This window comes from Triplophysa dalaica, chromosome 13, assembly GCF_015846415.1.
Source record: "Triplophysa dalaica isolate WHDGS20190420 chromosome 13, ASM1584641v1, whole genome shotgun sequence".
Lineage (NCBI taxonomy): Eukaryota > Metazoa > Chordata > Actinopteri > Cypriniformes > Nemacheilidae > Triplophysa > Triplophysa dalaica.
In genome coordinates this window covers 9269704-9286937 of record NC_079554.1, presented here as the reverse complement: position 1 = coordinate 9286937, position 17234 = coordinate 9269704, and the positions used below count along the sequence as shown (strand labels likewise).

Genomic DNA, 17234 nt, shown 5'->3' with positions numbered 1-17234 from the left:
GATCCTAGTTTTTTTTTTATTCAAACTGTCTTGCACCACTTAAAAGTCAAGTCAGTGAAATCTAGCGGCAAGGTTGCGAATAGCAACCAACCGTCACTCCACCTCTCCCGTTCAAAACACTATGACGGTGGAACATGGCGAATTATATGCAAGGGGACCCATGGTGAAATAGCTCATTCTAAGGTAAAAAAACTGTAACTGAAAAGAAAAGCACTTTAATTCAATAACAACTACACTGCCCTCAAATTACCAAGATTTCTGTCAGCAATATTTTAATCAAATCTTGTAAATTTTCTACAAGGTGTCACTTTCATAAACATTCCAAAAAATTCATAAAACGTAACTTTCGAATTCTGAACAACATTGTTTTACATGTTATTGCATCCAGCTTAATCATAGTTTAAGAATTATTCTCAACTTTTATTACAATTTTTTTAACTGGACGCTCAAGAAAAGAAGTTTGCACCAAACGTTCACCTTTCTTTCCTAAATGTCTTTGCCCTATTTGGAGCTTCACTCTTCTGACTAATCCATAATCATCTGTCTTTGCTTCAACAACCCTAGCCAGCTTCCACTTATTTCTGGGAACTTTGTCCTTGACAATCACTACAACTCCCACTTGAACACTTCTTCTGGGTATAGCCACTGTTGTCTGAGGCTAACATTGGCCCGGTGTTCCTTGTGCCATCTGCTCCAAAATTGTTCAGACAAGTACTGCACTCTACGCCACCTTTTCCTCGCTTACAAATCTTCAATGACATATCTGCTAGGAGGTGGAAGGGGCACCAATAATTGTATGGTGAGTAACTGATTTGGCATTAATGGCTCATCACTTCTTGGGTCAGTAATTGTGTTTGTGGCAAGTGTTGACGATTATTCACAATAGACATCGCCTCATAGAAAAATTTCCTCAACGAGGTGACATCCAATCTTCCTTTAGCCTGAACAAGAACAGCACTCATCACACTTCTAACTGTCCTTATTTGTCATTCCCACACACCTCCCCTGTGGCTTGCATCAGGAACATTCATAAGGAAATCTCACTGTTTACTTGCCAGATAGGTTGAGATTATTTCTTTGTTCTTTCTGTCAACTGGAAGATCAGCCATACATTGTTCTTTGACGGGACCACGCAGCCTACTGCAAGTGTCTGGCTGCAGCCTCTCAGACTTGCACTCTTTGACTTGCATGCTCAGACACCTTCACCTCCTGTGACGTCACTTGCAGTCAACACCCGCACTCTTCACGCTGCTTGCATTTTGCACGCGTAGCACAAGCACGTGCTGGACTGAGAACTTTGCGGTGATTGCTGTAAATTTAAATGTTTTTTTCCATGTTTGATAGTATATTATATATATTGTATATAGTATATTATATATATATATATATATAGTTCTGATAAATTGTCAGGTTTATTTGTGTCGATTTGCATGTGATGTCACAGGTAGGTATCGGCTGCAAGTGATGTCACAGGAAGCGAAGATGTCTGAGCGTGCAAGTCAAAGAGTGCAAGTCTGACAGTGCGAGTCCGAAAGTGCAAGTGCAATTCTGCAGCCAGATGCTATTACCTATTTGCGCACTAATAACAAATATGTGTGTGAATCGGGCGTAAGCGCTGTTTAGGCCCGTTATTCGATCACAGATACTGTTATTAACACGCCACAGATGGCTTAAAAACATATGACGCCAAGTATACTTTGGCGGTCATAAATATACCAGGGCGGACAGCCCAAGTAAATGCACTGTATGGGAAACACTGCACGTTTTTTAAAAATAAAATGACCCACATTGATAAACTATTTACAATAAACACTGCAATATTTCGTGAAAAAATAGGCATTATAATTTTTTGGTTAACTGGGACTGTAATGTTTAGAAGAGTTCTTATCTACAGTATGCTGCTAGACTTACACTAGACGTAAAATCTAAAACAAATGAGAAATGTATACAATTGCAAATTACAAATGCGAATTTAGCAAAGGTACAATTCAAATTCTCCTGGGAAAAGTTGAAGCCATTCAAAAGTTGAAGCCTGTTAAAGTTTTATGTTCCACTGAAGAGAAACGGGTAATACAAGAGCAATATCATTCGTATATCGCTACTTACCATGGATAGAACTTGGCAACCCAACTCAATATGTAGTGGCAATCCTCAAAGTCAATATCAGCTCTTGCCAGCTCTCCGAGTCTGGTGGAGAACGCCTGATGGTAAAGCAGGGCATACGTTGTGCATATCTCAAAGTCTGGTGGATAACATTCTCTCAACCTTATGACCACCCTGAGCAGATCTTTTTGCACTTGTTTGCCCATTCGGCACACCTCTCTCTTCAAGGAACTAGACAGGTTGTCCGCTGAATTCTCCTGTTCATCTGGTTTTTTCATACGTTCCTCCACAACAGTTTGGAGTAGTGAGTCATGGATCTCTCTGCACCTCGTTGGTCTCCAAGGTGGACGTTCATTGGCTGCTAGCTTTTCCCAGCGTCTGTCTTGTGCCTCCTCCTGAAGTATGGAAGTCAATGCACTCTTGAGTTTCTCTTGGTTGTCCTCATTAAAAGACTCATGGATGATCATCCTCAGATACAAAATGAAGTCGTCATACTCTTTCTGCAACATGTCTCTGTCTTCCACCGCTCTTTCAGCTTCATTTGAATTCCCAAAGAGACGTTCCTCTGCTGCCACCAATTGCTGCTGTGCTTCAGCCAGGTGGTTCTGTTTCAGGTTCTCACTGAAGTCAAGGTCTGGATCAGTATTTGAAAGGAGAATTCATGTAATTCACTTATTTTGTTAAAGGGATAGGTTACCCCCCTTAACAAATTATGTCATCATGTATTTCCCCTTGTGTCATTCTAAACTTGCATGACTGAATCCTTGTGTGGAGCAGAAATTAAAAATGTCTCAGCGGTTTTGTGTCCAAACAATGGAAGTTAATGGGGACCAATGCTGTTTGGTATAAAATATCTTTGTTTGTTCTGCAGAAGAAGGTCGTGCAGATTTAAAATGACATTAGGATATTTCATTTTCGTTAGAACCCTGTAATTTTAATGTGTGCAGTATGGTAGGCTATACGTGATCACACACAAACAGTAGCTTAATTATCTTTAAAATAAATGTATGACATTGTAAAGTTGCAATTGTTAAAATGTCTTTTAATTTTCAGTACATGATAACATTATCCTATTTTACCTGATAGCATTTCAGGGGTGCATTTTGAACTCTTCTTCCGTTTCACGAAGTCCAGAAATTTGAATTTATCTGATATTTTCATGTTTTTCACACGTCCCATCTCAGAATCCCCAGCGGAATCTTCAGTAGTGTCAAGTGCCACTTCATAAAGAGAATTATAGAAAATGCAATAGACAAGTTATAACACTTTATAAGATATAATAGCTACATTCTAGAAAACAACCTCAGACCTCAGCTTTGTAACATGCTGAGACGGATGAGGACGAACGGAGATGCAACAGGTATAATACAAGGGGTTTAATAAGACAAACACAGGAGTAGGAGAACAGGGTAGACACATCTAGGTTTACAATACAATAACCGACCATGAACTAAGGAACACACAGGGCTTAAATAAAAGGGGAAACGACGGCCGCTCGGGAGGCCTGGAGTGTGACGGCCGCACTGGAGGCCAGGTGGTCGGTCTGACCAATAGGGCCATCTGCCCATATGGCAAAAAGTATTTAGGCGCAGGCTCCAGGATGGAGCCCTGGGCAGGCTGGCTCGGAGACCACTGGAGGACCGGACGGGGCAGGCTCAGAGACCACTGGAGGGTCGGACGGGACTGGCTCGGAGACCACTGGAGGACAAGACGGGACCGCCTCGGAGACCACTGGAGGGCCGGACGGGACCGGCTCGGAGGCTACTGGGAGGCCGGATGGGACCGGCTGGAGGTCCTCTGGAAGGCCGGACGGGACTGGCTGGAGGGCCTCTGGAAGGCCGGACGGGACCCCCTCGGAGAGTAAGTCCACAGGGAGGCCGGATGGGACCGGCTCGGAGACCACTGGAGGGCCGGACGGGACCGGCCAGAGGGCCTCTGGAAGGCCGGAAGGGACTAGCTGGTGGGCCTCTGGAAGGCCAGACGGGACTGGCTCAATCCTCTGTCTACAAGCCTTGATTTGTCCAAGTTAAATCTGATAGTCAAAGCTGACATTAGAGAACCACAAATGTCCATGGGGGATAGCAGCAACAAATAGTTTTTTTTTGGGTTCGATACCAGAGTATCGATAAGCTTCATCACAAACCATGCTGTTATCAATACTTGTGTTGTTTCAGCTCTTTGAATTCGGTGTTAAATGGTGAATTAGAGGCTGCTGCCTGTCATTTTCCATCCCTGAATGATGTTTGAATGGCCGTGGTAAGCTTGACGTATGTGTGATATCTGGGCCATATGATTTCCTAGATGTATATGTAATCTGCTTGTTTTGCATGCTTATGAGTTAAAGAGTGGCATGGTTGTGCTTGTGGAGCTTTCAGTGTCAGTGTTTCACAACGAGGAAGCTTCTGTCAAATAACCCTTTGCGCAACCCGTCAAGATAAAAGTCCTGTATTTGAGAACAAGTTATAATATTGTTTTTAATAATTCGGCCACGGAGTATATTTACTTACTTTAGTAAATTGAAGTAAAGTGCTAGTAAAATTATAAAAAATACAACATATGATTAAAAAATAGTACTTACTTAAAAGATGCTACTTAAATTTATGTAGACCAAAATCCAAAAAGGAATAAAGAAATTGGGTCTGCCAGCCAAATAACCATAGAGATGTAAAGTAAATATGTTGAATTACATTATGATGTGCCCATATGCACTTGCTATGTGCCGTAAGTGGTATGCTAAGGAACACACACATGTTTTGTTATGTGGCATTTTCTGTTTGCTCTGAAGCATTTGTAAACGGCAGCTCTAAAGCATAGCTGTAATAAATAAACAAATAATAAATAAATAAAGTGGATTGAGCAGACGGAGGTGTATTTGTCTAAAAAAGGTTGCAGCAAAGCCGACAGTGTGGAAGAGATATTGGACCATCTCTCTGGCCCGGTTGCTGTTCTCTGTCCCGAAGTTGTCTATGAGGTACTGCGGTGGTATTTTAGCGAGAACCCTGGCTCTTCCCTGCCAATGGCTGACTTTTCTGCGACGCAGCCAAAGAAAAGTGAGTGCCCTGTTGATTATTTGGTTAGGTTGAATGAGGCAGCTAGCAGACGCTCAACTGAAAAGATACAGTGGCAGGATGGAAAACATGAGCTCAGAGGTTGCAATGATGTTTATCAGAAATTGCCCTAATTGTGACCTTTCCAGTGTCTGTAGGTGTTAGCCCAGTGGCAACTGGTCAGCTGAGGAAGTCCAGGAGGCCATCGATGAGTATGAGAGGGAGTGTAAGTCCGACTCTCTAACCATTAGGCCACGGCTGCCCAAAATAGGTGAGTAGACAGGCAGGAGACCCCGCTCATGAACCCACAGTGTCACATTTACCGGGTACGGAACAACAAAACAGGTCAAGAGAAAACAGTTGTAACCGAATTTCTGTCCACTTGAGTTGGAGAAATCTGAATCATCTGAGAAAAGTGGTGGGTCTGTCCTTTGCAGTAGAAGTGTGTGAAAGTGTCTCCGTCTAAAAGAGTCACCAATTGGGTGGAAAAGACCAAAGCTTTTGACGACTACTGGGCTTTCCCTTAAATTACTCTGGTATGAAGATGTCTTAAATGGATATATATCGTTGGAAGAATGTGATTACATTATACTATGACTTGATTGTGCTAGTTATGATGAAAATATGATTTTAAAGTGTTATTTGACTTAACAACGTACATTTGGACGCTAACAAATTAGCATCATATGCTTAGTGTGCCAGAGAGGGAGAAGCCAAGAGATGAGAAGTCGTTCCTTCAAGATCTTATGGTGAGGGGACGACATCCTTTCTAGTGGACCATGACTTCATATATTGAGGGAAGGACATCCTTATCTTGTGGCCATGACTTAATTGCGTTAACAGCCTGCATCTATTAGTGCCTGTAATTATCAGAAATTGATAGGACGATAATAATAATTATTTTTAATTAAGATATAGCACAGAACTCATTTAAAAAAACATACATTAGTTTCCTTTTAGTTTTGTTTTTTTTCCTGTGATAACGAATAGGTTTAATAGTGATATTAAAAAGCATATTTTTTACATTATTCTCGGCGCGGAATTGCACATAATTTAAATTGCCTTTAAAATGTATATTCATTTTCAGTACATGACAACATTATTCTATTTACCTGATAGCATTTCATGGGTACATTTTGAACTCTTCTTCTGTTTCCTGAAGTCCAGAAATTTTAATTTATCTGATATTTTCATTCTGTGACGTCCCATCTCAGAATCACCAGCAAAATCTTCAGTAGTATCAAGGGCCACTTCTAAAAGAAAAAAACAAATTACTCTGGTATGAAGATGTCTTAAATGCATATTTATCGTTGGAAGAATGTGATTACTTTATACTATTACTTGATTGTGCTAGTTATGATGAAAATGTGTATTTTAATGTGTTATTTGACTTTACAATGTACATTTGGACTAATTAGCATCATATGCTTAGTGTGCCAGAGAGCGAGAAGCTGTAGCATTTTGATCCACTGATTATTTCACTTTATAACAGGTATGATGTTTAATTAGTTCTGTTTTCTAAAATGAAAGAGATTTAGCTGACTTTGAATGTTCATTGTACGTATAACTTATTTACACCATATCATTCTTTTTCCATCATGATACCCTCAGTTTACCTATATTCCAGGCTGATGACCACATGTACTACTGGGATTTCCGTAAATTACTCTGTGTGCCAGAAATGGGGGAAGCTGTTGCTTTTTAATCCACTGGTTATTTCTCTTTATTACAGATTAAATAAAAGTAACTGCTGAATCTCATCCACAAGTGGTCGTGGTCTGTGTGTGTGTGGTCTGTGTCTGTGTGAAGGTGACCAGTCCAGACATGCTACACAAACACGTGTTTTTCTATGTCTTTGGTGTGTCATAAGTTGCCCGTGCATGTATTAGACACGTAAAATTGCAACAAATTAAAGTGTCGGAACAAAAGATGCATTCTATCTAAGAGCGAATGCTCATCCAGACCTGCCTGTAACACCTTGTGTAACCACACCCCCACAAATCCACGTCAGTTTGGGATTCAGATGATCTATCCCTCTCTTAAAACCAATCAGAGGTATCTAAGGGGTTTGCAGTGTCAACGCGGCTTAACAATTGTTCACAGTTGTTCCTACACAGCTTCCAACCTCCAGTCCTTGATGCTTTCTAACAGCGTCTTTTCCGGCGGAACGGTGTGTAGATTTACTCATTTAGAAAATTTCCTGGGGTGTATGCGCCACCCTCAGTCAGAGTAGAGAGTTGCACTCCAGTACCCTTATGCGGGTTACACATAACATTTCCGTCACTTGCTTGCGGTATTCGACCAATCACTACTCACTGGTTAACTGGCCACCATAGCAGACCTCGCTTTTCAGAGCAATGAGCTTTGGTAAAATCTGCGCGTTTCAGAGTGTTAAAGAGGAGATACAAAAATGCACGGTTATGTGGGAAAAAACTGTGTTTTTTAACGATTAATTGTGCTTACACATTACATTACGTCTAAAACAAACAATAATGGGAGGGAACGTGATATTTTGTGGCCACGAGATCAGCTTGTTGAGGTAACAACATCCGTATGTTGTGGCCAAGCGATGTGAAGTCGTTCCTTCAAGATCCTATGATGAGTGAACGACATCCTTTCTCGTGGCCTTGACCTCATATGTTGAGGGAATGACATCCTTATCTTGTAGCCACAACTTAAATGCGTTAACAGCCTGCATCTATTAGTGCCTGGAATTATCAGAAATAGGTAAGACTATGATAATATTTATTTTTAATCAAGATATAGCACAGAACTCATTTAAAAAACATACATAAGTTTCCTTTTAGTCGTTTTTATTTTTCCCTGTGATAATGAATAGATTCAATAGCGATATGACAGGGCTGCACGATTTTGTCCAAAGCATATTTTTACATTATTCCCTTTGATACTGTAATTATTAATTATGTTTCGTTTCTACATTTTATAATGATTTCAAGGCTCAAATTTCGGTGCGGAATTGCTCATAATTTAAATTGCCTTAAAAATGTATTTAAATTTTCAGTACATGACAAGATTATCCTATTTTACCTGATAGCATTTCATGGGTACATTTTGAACTTTTCTTCTGTTTCCTTAAGTCCAGAAATTTTAATTTATCTGATATTTTCAGGTCTGTGATTGTTTTTCACACGTCCCATCTCAGAATCACCAGCAGAATCTTCAGTAGTGTCAAGGGCCACTTCTAAAAGAGAATTATAGAAAAAACAATAGACAAGGATAAACACTTTATAGGATATAATAAAAACAACTGCAGATCTCAGCTTGTCACATGCCTCCACCTCCCCAACCCCTCCTGTTTCATTACAAGCACATTCACTTTGCTTCGTTAAATCTACTCAGACAATTCAAAAGTTATGCATATAAATCATCACACATGACTGAACATGTAAGGCCTAAGAAGCTGAGAAATATATGTAAATCATACACATTTAACATTCAAGTTACTGATTTTATCAGTAGATCTGCCATCATGTTACATTAACATTATTTCTTGCATCTGCAGGAAATAAAACTGCATTACATTCGATTGCACTGAAATGTCTATTTGAAACTTTTATCAAACGTTCATTCCACAATAAATTGCACATTTCAGATAGAGTAGATTGAATACCAAATAAATACATTAACTGCAAAAAAGTTCTGGCATTTATCCTTAAACGTTATAACTACACTTTTTATAGCTTTTTATATATGCATTTACTAGCATTACATTTGTCAATAAAAAGACGACATAACATAGTGATCCAAACATTTAATAATGAGTGTAATTGTAATAATTTAATAATCTCTCGCGCATGAAACATGGCGGTATTTAAAGTCTGTAGTTGTTTAATCCAAACAGTGCTGCTATTATTCTCTGTTAGTCTCCTTCAGCCTTCTGTGATTTATGTTCGGCCGTTAAATGTCTGCAACAGAGCTGTGTGTGAGGAGATAAAGTGAAACGCTATCATTCACAAGCAATTTCTTTCTCAGATCTTTTGAAGATTTTGATCCTAGTGATGTTTAGAATATTTCTTATGTTGCTGATAATGTTTGTACGTACTAGTCGTACATTTAACCATTTAGGTTTCACAGGGAGCAACAGCCCATAGTCAGTAAATATAACCTGAAACCAGTGAGTCGTACGATTTCAAATCGGAAGTAGGTCAAGAGGCTTCAAGTAGTCCATTGTGAGGGCTCAGGCGCACACTGTTCCTCTGTGGGAGTCCTTAAATCATTTTCAAAAAAAGAGTCCCGATTTCACTCACTTGACAATGGTTTACACTTGACAATATTCAACTTCCTTTTAAATTGGACATAAACTATGAGCAAAATGAAGAACAGTATATGGAAAATACACTTTTTTTTCAAGAATCACAATACACAAAATTTGTACATACTTTAGGGTGTCACATTATCATGTGGCCAAATGTGTTAACAGACTGCATCTATTAGAGCCTGGACATATCAGAAATAGATAGGACTATACACATTCATTTTCTTTATCCTTTTTATTTTTTCCTGTGAAAAATTAATAGGTTTAATTGTGATATGGCAGGGCAGCACATTGTTACCTTATACCCCTTGATATTGTAATTATTAATGATGATTAGTTTCTTCATTTTATAATGATTTCAAGGCTCCAATTTTCGCATAATTTAAATTGCCTGAATAATGCAAGAACCCTGCTGACCTAGGGGACTACCAGTCACTACTCTCCTCGTTCTCTTCTAGTTTTACCACAGGTAAAACGTCTTTCTGTACCACCAAGGTTAGCAATGCACCTAACACTCGGCAGCTTTCCAAGACATTTAACTCTCTTCTTTGCCCCCTCCTTTCCCAACCACTTCATTTTTGACCGCGGAGGATTTCCCTGCTGTATTTTTCACTGAGAAAACATCATCCATCAACAAACAATTCTCAGCAACCCAGAGCACACCACCCTCTCTTTGAACATTGAACTCTATTCTTTCACCCTACTGACTGACACTGAAGTCACTAGACTTCCTCCAGCCACTGGCCCCTCTACTACCGACAGTTACAGACCTGTCTCTCTCTTCCCATTTATTGAACACTTGAAAGGGCAGCTTTCTACCGGGTGTCGTCCTACCTATCCCAGAACAAACTACTGGATGACAAGCAGTTTGGCTTTAAAACCAGCCACTCCACTGAGACTGCACTGTTATCGGTCAAAGAAATACTGCGGCTACTCAAGGCAGAATCGAAATCCTCAGTCCTGATTCTGCTAGACCTATCTGCAGCGTTTGGCACTGACAAAGCACCAGATACTGCTAGAAACCATGTCATCTCTAGTAATCTCAACCTCTCCTCTCTGCTTGTTCAAATCCTACCTCTCTGGCAGATCCTTCAGGGTGTCACCACATGATCACTGGGGTCCCTCAGGGATTGGTGCTTGGACCACTATTTTATTTCATCTACACAACATCCTTGGGACCTATCATACAGGCACATGCCTTCTCGTATCACTGTTATGCTGACGACACCCAGATCTACATCTCGTTTCACCCAGACGGTACCACTGTAGCAGCTCGCATTACAGCCTGCCTAGAGGACATCTCCGCTTGGATGAAAGATCATTACCTCCAGCTGAATCCGGTCAAGACAGAACTACTTGTGTTTCCGGCACACCCCACGGTGCAACACGATCTCACCATCCAACTTGGCAACACCACAATTACTCCTTCCAAAACAGCCAGGAACCTCAAAGTCATATTTGACGAACAGCTGTCCTTCAATGATCACATTGCAAAGACAATATGGTCATGCCGATATGCCTTATTTAGATTACAAAGGTTAGACCCTATCTCACTGAGCATGGGGCACAACTCCTTGTTCAGGCCCTGGTAATCTCCAGGTTGTACTACTGCAATGCTCTCCTTCCTGGTCTTCCTGCAAAGGCTATCAAACCACTACAGCTGGTTCAGAACGCAGCAGCATGCCTCATCTTCCAACAGCCCAAAAGGGCTTCATGTGACACCCCTTTTCATCTTTCTCCACTGGTTAGGGGTTGAGGCCCGTATCAGATTCAAGTAATTTATGCTTGCCTACAGGACTATCACTGGATCTGCACCAGCATACTTTCACACCCTCCTACACCCCATCAAGATCCCTGCGTTCAGCAAACCAGCCGAGTCTTCTACTGCTCATTCTCATTTACAACTACTTCTTGGTCCAGAGCACATTTCTCACAAAATTTAGAAAAATACTTATAACCCATCTCTTCTGTGAATACTTGAGACAAATAATAAAAAAACTTAGCCTCTCTCTTTCTCTCAACAGATAGAGGTCTAGCTTTTGTTGAAACAATTAACTTTGTATTGGCACCCATTGCATTATTGCTCTTAAACTCTTTTATGTTGCTTTGGATAAAAAGGTATGCTAAGTGACTAATTGTAAATGTACAAGATACAAGCTTATCGATCAATATGATATAAACCTACAAACGCGAAAGAAATGAAATCAGTCTTTATTCTATAATTTCACACACGTATCGTAAAGTTCCCACACATATAGGTAACATGTAACATATTGTGTTACGTGCAATTTTTGTGAACGGTAAGGTCTGTCGTGGTGAATGAAATTCTCTTGCGGTGGTTTAGGTGCCACTTCCTTATATCCTTATATTTAGTGCCAAATATAGGCCCAAATAAGATTTTTTGTTGGATTATAATTATGTAGAATGTGTTGTTGCTTTTTAAATGTTAAACAAAATACTTTTTATTTATATATTTATTGGAAATTGCAGAACAACTAACAATAAGAACAGCGCTTTTCTGCTAAAATAATGATTAAGCCCAGCCAGATTATTTAAAAGATGAGATAAAAATTAACCGTCGAATGACATAAATAAAAGCAAATTGTTGTTCAGTGCATTTTACAGAGCCTTAATACAATATATTAAGAACGAAATGGAGTCTTAAGGAAGTAAAAATTAGACTGCATTTTTGCAACTGCAATATAAAAGATACAGCAGGGCATTTTACTGTAATATGATGTACAACATTTGGAGTTAAAAAATGACTTAATTTTATTTGTTCTTTAAGGTATGCGTGAGTGTCATATATAAAATATGACAGCAGTGAAACACTTCAAATGATGATCGTGTAAAATACGCATTTTATCGAAAACTAAACAAATCATGAAATATAATAGAGTCCTCTTTACTGATCATCTCTCTCTTAATGGCAAATATTTAACTAATGGAAAATATTTTAACAAATATTTTAACTTAACCTAGAATAAATAATAATAAATAATGATAAATAAAGACTTTGTATGTGATACGTGCGTTAGATCACAAGGAGAGTGCGTGTTACGTAGGCCCTATGCATCTTTGATTTGTTTTGTGTTTCAGATTCCATTGGATTCGCAGTTTGTAGTTCGCCATACAAGATATATATATTTCTGTTGGGACCAGTGTCGTCAAGCCTTGCATGAACATAGCAGAAGCGCAGCAATACATCTCCCCAAAAACTAAATGATTGCCACCAAAACAAAATCATTCCCCCAAACAAATAGCATGTCTAAATAGGATAAAGTACTTGCCTCATTATGCAAACACTGGATTTAACTATCGGCTAACAGGGGAAGCATGCGCCCTGCTCACAATTTGCAGGAGTTGGGTTAGCAAGCTGTTAGGTACCGAATGGGTTAAATTAGCTGTAAGCTGTCAGGGGAACTACACACCCTTCAAAATAGCACTAGAGTTGCATGAGCGATTGTTGACGAGATGAATAGATTAAACTAGCAGTTAGGCTGGCAGGGGAAGCATACACCCTGCAAGGACTAGCACAGGAGATATAGGAGGAAGTTGTTAGCAAACCAAATGAGTTAAATGAGCAGTAAGCTGACAGGGGAAGCATACACTCTGCAACGAATAGCACTGGAGTTATAGGAGCAAGTTGTTAGCAAGCCGAACGAGTTAAACGAGCAGTAAAGCTGGCAGAGGAAGCCTTCACCCTGCAAGAACTAGAACTGGAGACATAGGAGGAAGTTGTTAGCAAACCAAATGAGTTAAATGAGCAGTAAGCTGACAAGGGAAGCATACACTCTGCAATGAATAGCACTGGAGTTAAAGGAGCAAGTTGTTAGCAAACCGAACGAGATAAACGAGCAGTAAAGCTGGCAGAGGAAGCATACACCCTGCAAGGACTAGAACTGGAGATATAGGAGGAAGTCGTTAGAAAACCGAACGAGTTAAACGAGCAGTAAAGCTGGCAGAGGAAGCATACACCCTGCAGGGACTAGCATTGAAGATATAGGAGCAAATGGTTAGCAAACCGAACCAGTTACACAAGCAGTAAAGCTGGCAGAGGTAGCATACACCCTGCAAGGACTAGCACTGGAGATATAGGAGGAAGTTGTTAGCAAACCAAATGAGTTAAATGAGCAGTAAAGCTGCCAGAGGAAGCATACACCCTGCAAGGACTAGCACAGGAGATATAGGAGGAAGTTGTTAGCAAACAAAGTGAGTTAAATGAGCAGTAAAGCTGCCAGAGGAAGCATACACCCTGCAAGGACTAGCACAGGAGATATAGGAGGAAGTTGTTAGCAAACCAAATGAGTTAAATGAGCCGTAAGCTGACAGGGGAAGCATACACTCTGCAACGAATAGCACTGGAGTTATAGGAGCAAGTTGTTAGCAAGCCGAACGAGTTAAACGAGCTGTAAAGCTGGCAGAGGAAGCATACACCCTGCAGGAACTAGAATTGAAGATATAGGAGCAAATGGTTAGCAAACCGAACCAGTTACACAAGCAGTAAAGCTGGCAGAGGTAGCATACACCCTGCAAGGACTAGCACTGGAGATATAGGAGGAACTTGTTAGCAAACCAAATGAGTTAAATGAGCAGTAAAGCTGCCAGAGGAAGCATACACCCTGCAAGGACTAGCAGAGGAGATATAGGAGGAAGTTGTTAGCAAACCAAATGAGTTAAATGAGCAGTAAAGCTGCCAGAGGAAGCATACACCCTGCAAGGATTAGCACAGGAGATATAGGAGGAAGTTGTTAGCAAACAAAATGAGGTAAATGAGCAGTAAGCTGACAGGGGAAGCATACACTCTGCAACGAATAGCACTGGAGTTATAGGAGCAAGTTGTTAGCAAGCCGAACGAGTTAAACGAGCAGTAAAGCTGGCAGAGGAAGCCTTCACCCTGCAAGAACTAGAACTGGAGACATAGGAGGAAGTTGATAGCAAACCAAATGAGTTAAATGAGCAGTAAGCTGACAGGGGAAGCATACACTCTGCAATGAATAGCACTGGAGTTAAAGGAGCAAGTTGTTAGCAAACCGAACGAGATAAACGAGCAGTAAAGCTGGCAGAGGAAGCATACTCCTTGCAAGGACTAGAACTGGAGATACAGGAGGAAGTCGTTAGCAAACCGAACGAGTTAAACGAGCAGTAAAGCTGGCAGAGGAAGCATACACCCTGCAGGGACTAGCATTGGAGATATAGGAGCAAATGGTTAGCAAACCGAACCAGTTACACAAGCAGTAAAGCTGGCAGAGGTAGCATACACCCTGCAAGGACTAGCACTGGAGATATAGGAGGAAGTTGTTAGCAAACCAAATGAATTAATTAGCAGTAGGCTGACAGGGGAAGCATACACTCTGCAACGACTTTCACGAGTGTTACATGAGCAATGGTTAATGAGCCGAATGGGTTAAACTAGCAGTAAAGCTGGCAAGGGAAGTCTACACCCTGCAACAAATTGCACCGGTGTTACATGAGCAAGTTGTTGTAGTGACTGGATCATTGAGTAGAAAGTCACTCCCTTTTGTCCTGGTTTCTAGATACCATCATTAAAAGACCACAGCAAGCCTGGCTTCATATGGGTCTGGTTTTAGGTTTTGAACTCTCACCTAGAGTGTGATAACCCTTTTGGTTTCTCTGTAGGATATTTACGACTCTAAAGCTTCAAAGCATTGGTGAGAAGTGTCTGTGTCATCTCTAACTTAACATCTGAGGCTAACCAGAGAAACTTCTCTGACAAATAGGAACTTATGTGATTTAAACTATCCTTTTCTTTAAATGTATCTTAATGTCTAGGATGTGTGTTGGCGCTCGTGCCATTTAATAATCTGTAACTGTTAGATATACAAGTTTAGATTTAGGGTTCATTTGATGTATTCATACATTGGGATGATTCACAGTTCAATGCCTTGCGTGTTTCATATTTTACTACCCCTCTTTGAATTCCCTATATGATGAGCTATGTTATAAAAACATAGCATGCATCATACTTTGTCCATAACTAAGTTTAGATATTAAATGCAAACTGACCATCCTGTCAGAGCCATGCAAATGAGGCGCCATGAGAAATAAAGGAACTTTCTCTGGCAAACTTATCACTTTCATGGCATTGGCCAGCAGACCATCTGGGGGCAGGGCAGGTATGCATTTAAAACACCATCACCGATCCACTTCGGATTATACCTTTTTGGAATTAGGAATTGGAAGGGAAAAGAGATTGGACGTGGAGGACACTCCAACGGACACCCCCGCTTGAGGCTCCCCTCTGGGGAGTCTGATTAGGCCATGGAACTTTGGACTCAGAACCTCAGCGTTTCAACAGGACTGCATTCTGAAACCATTCAAGATTTCCATCCACACGCATACGGATATTGGTCCAACACCGAGATTGCAAGTATCCGATTATATATTAGAATTGCTGCGTTAAGAACTTGCCTCTTTGTTAAAGATGATTTTATTGGTTTTCAGACATGGTTTACCTGCCTCACGGCCATGCCCTCTCACTCTCTCTCTCTCATTCTCACTCTCCCTCTCTCTCTGCGCTTCCTAGCACGTTTGTGTTTCATGTATTTGTTTGTTGTCATTATGTTTACCATGTAGAGTAGAGTTTAATAAAAAACCATAAAGGCATTTGTGATGGGTTCTCTGTGTTCACGCTCACAAACGGGTCACTTAAACTGTGTTTCGATCTATGCTACCTCTGCTCTTAATTCTGTTTGGTAAAGTCACGTTACTTATGGTCATGAGATAACGTTAGTGTATAAATCATTGATGCATTTGCATACATTTGAATACATATAGGATTTATATCACTATACTGCTAATTAGAATCGTAAAACATGTATGTGTAATGACGATTATTATATGTTTTTTCCTTTGAGCTAAACTAATTCCTTGACTGAAATTGACGTTTTAAATAACTCATTTCATGTAGGTGATCTTGATAGAACTGGTGGAGAATCTTATTTGGTGAGTTAAACTCATCCTTATTTTAACGTGCAGCTAAAATCGCTACATTGTTAAAGGTTAAACTACCAGTAGCTGGCAGGGGAAGCATTTACCCTGCAACGAATAGTCCAGAGTTTACATGAGCAAGTTACCAAACCGAACGGCTTAAGCGAGCAGTAAAGCTGCTGGGGAAGCGTACACCCTGCAACAAATAGCACAGGAGTTACATGAGCAAGTGTTAACGAGCTGAAATAGTTGAACTAGCACTAGCTGGCAGGGGAAGTGTACATCTTGCAACAATTAGCACCATAGTTAGATGAGCAAATTGAAAGAGAGCAAAATGGGTGAAACGAGGAGTAAGATGGCAGGGAAAGCATATTCCCTAGTCCCACGTAGTCAGACCTGCATACTGAAAATTGCGAAAGTGCACTTTAGGTACCCGGATGATGCACTCATTCGACGAAAATATGTAATGTGGAACTCTGGACACTTCTCACACTTAACAGTCGCAGTTCGCTTATGTGGCAAAAGGGAGGGTAAGCTATCAGAACTGCTCGAGCAAGTTCTCCTGCAGAGTGATTATCTTTGCTAAAATAGACTTCCGTCAGGATTAAATTGAATAAAGTTACATTATTTGTACGGTATATAAATTTATTTAATTGACATGTGTGAGATTGACGTCATTTACCCTTGTCTGGGAAGCCAAGCACACTTCGGTTAGTATTCCATTTAAGATGATATTATTTTTCTTAAATGAATACACTATCAGCCCTACTCAAAGTCCGGACTGTGAGGGAATTCGTTCCGGACCCGCCAAGTGCCAAACAAACACACATGCAGGCACGCGTGTACGCGTGTACGCG

General features: G+C 40.4%; 1 protein-coding gene across 1 annotated transcript in view; it reads right to left on the bottom strand.

The window, feature by feature from the left end:
* Window positions 1-17234, bottom strand: part of LOC130434954 (tumor necrosis factor alpha-induced protein 2-like) — a 30199-nt gene that overhangs the window by 10857 nt on the left and 2108 nt on the right. The window contains exons 2-5 of the mRNA XM_056765393.1: window positions 8199-8352; window positions 6263-6403; window positions 3183-3323; window positions 2107-2737 (exon numbers count right to left, since the gene is read on the bottom strand). Coding sequence (XP_056621371.1) covers window positions 2107-2737; window positions 3183-3323; window positions 6263-6403; window positions 8199-8208 — 923 coding nt within the window. The 5' untranslated portion in view covers window positions 8209-8352. The remainder of the gene's footprint in view (window positions 1-2106; window positions 2738-3182; window positions 3324-6262; window positions 6404-8198; window positions 8353-17234) is intronic.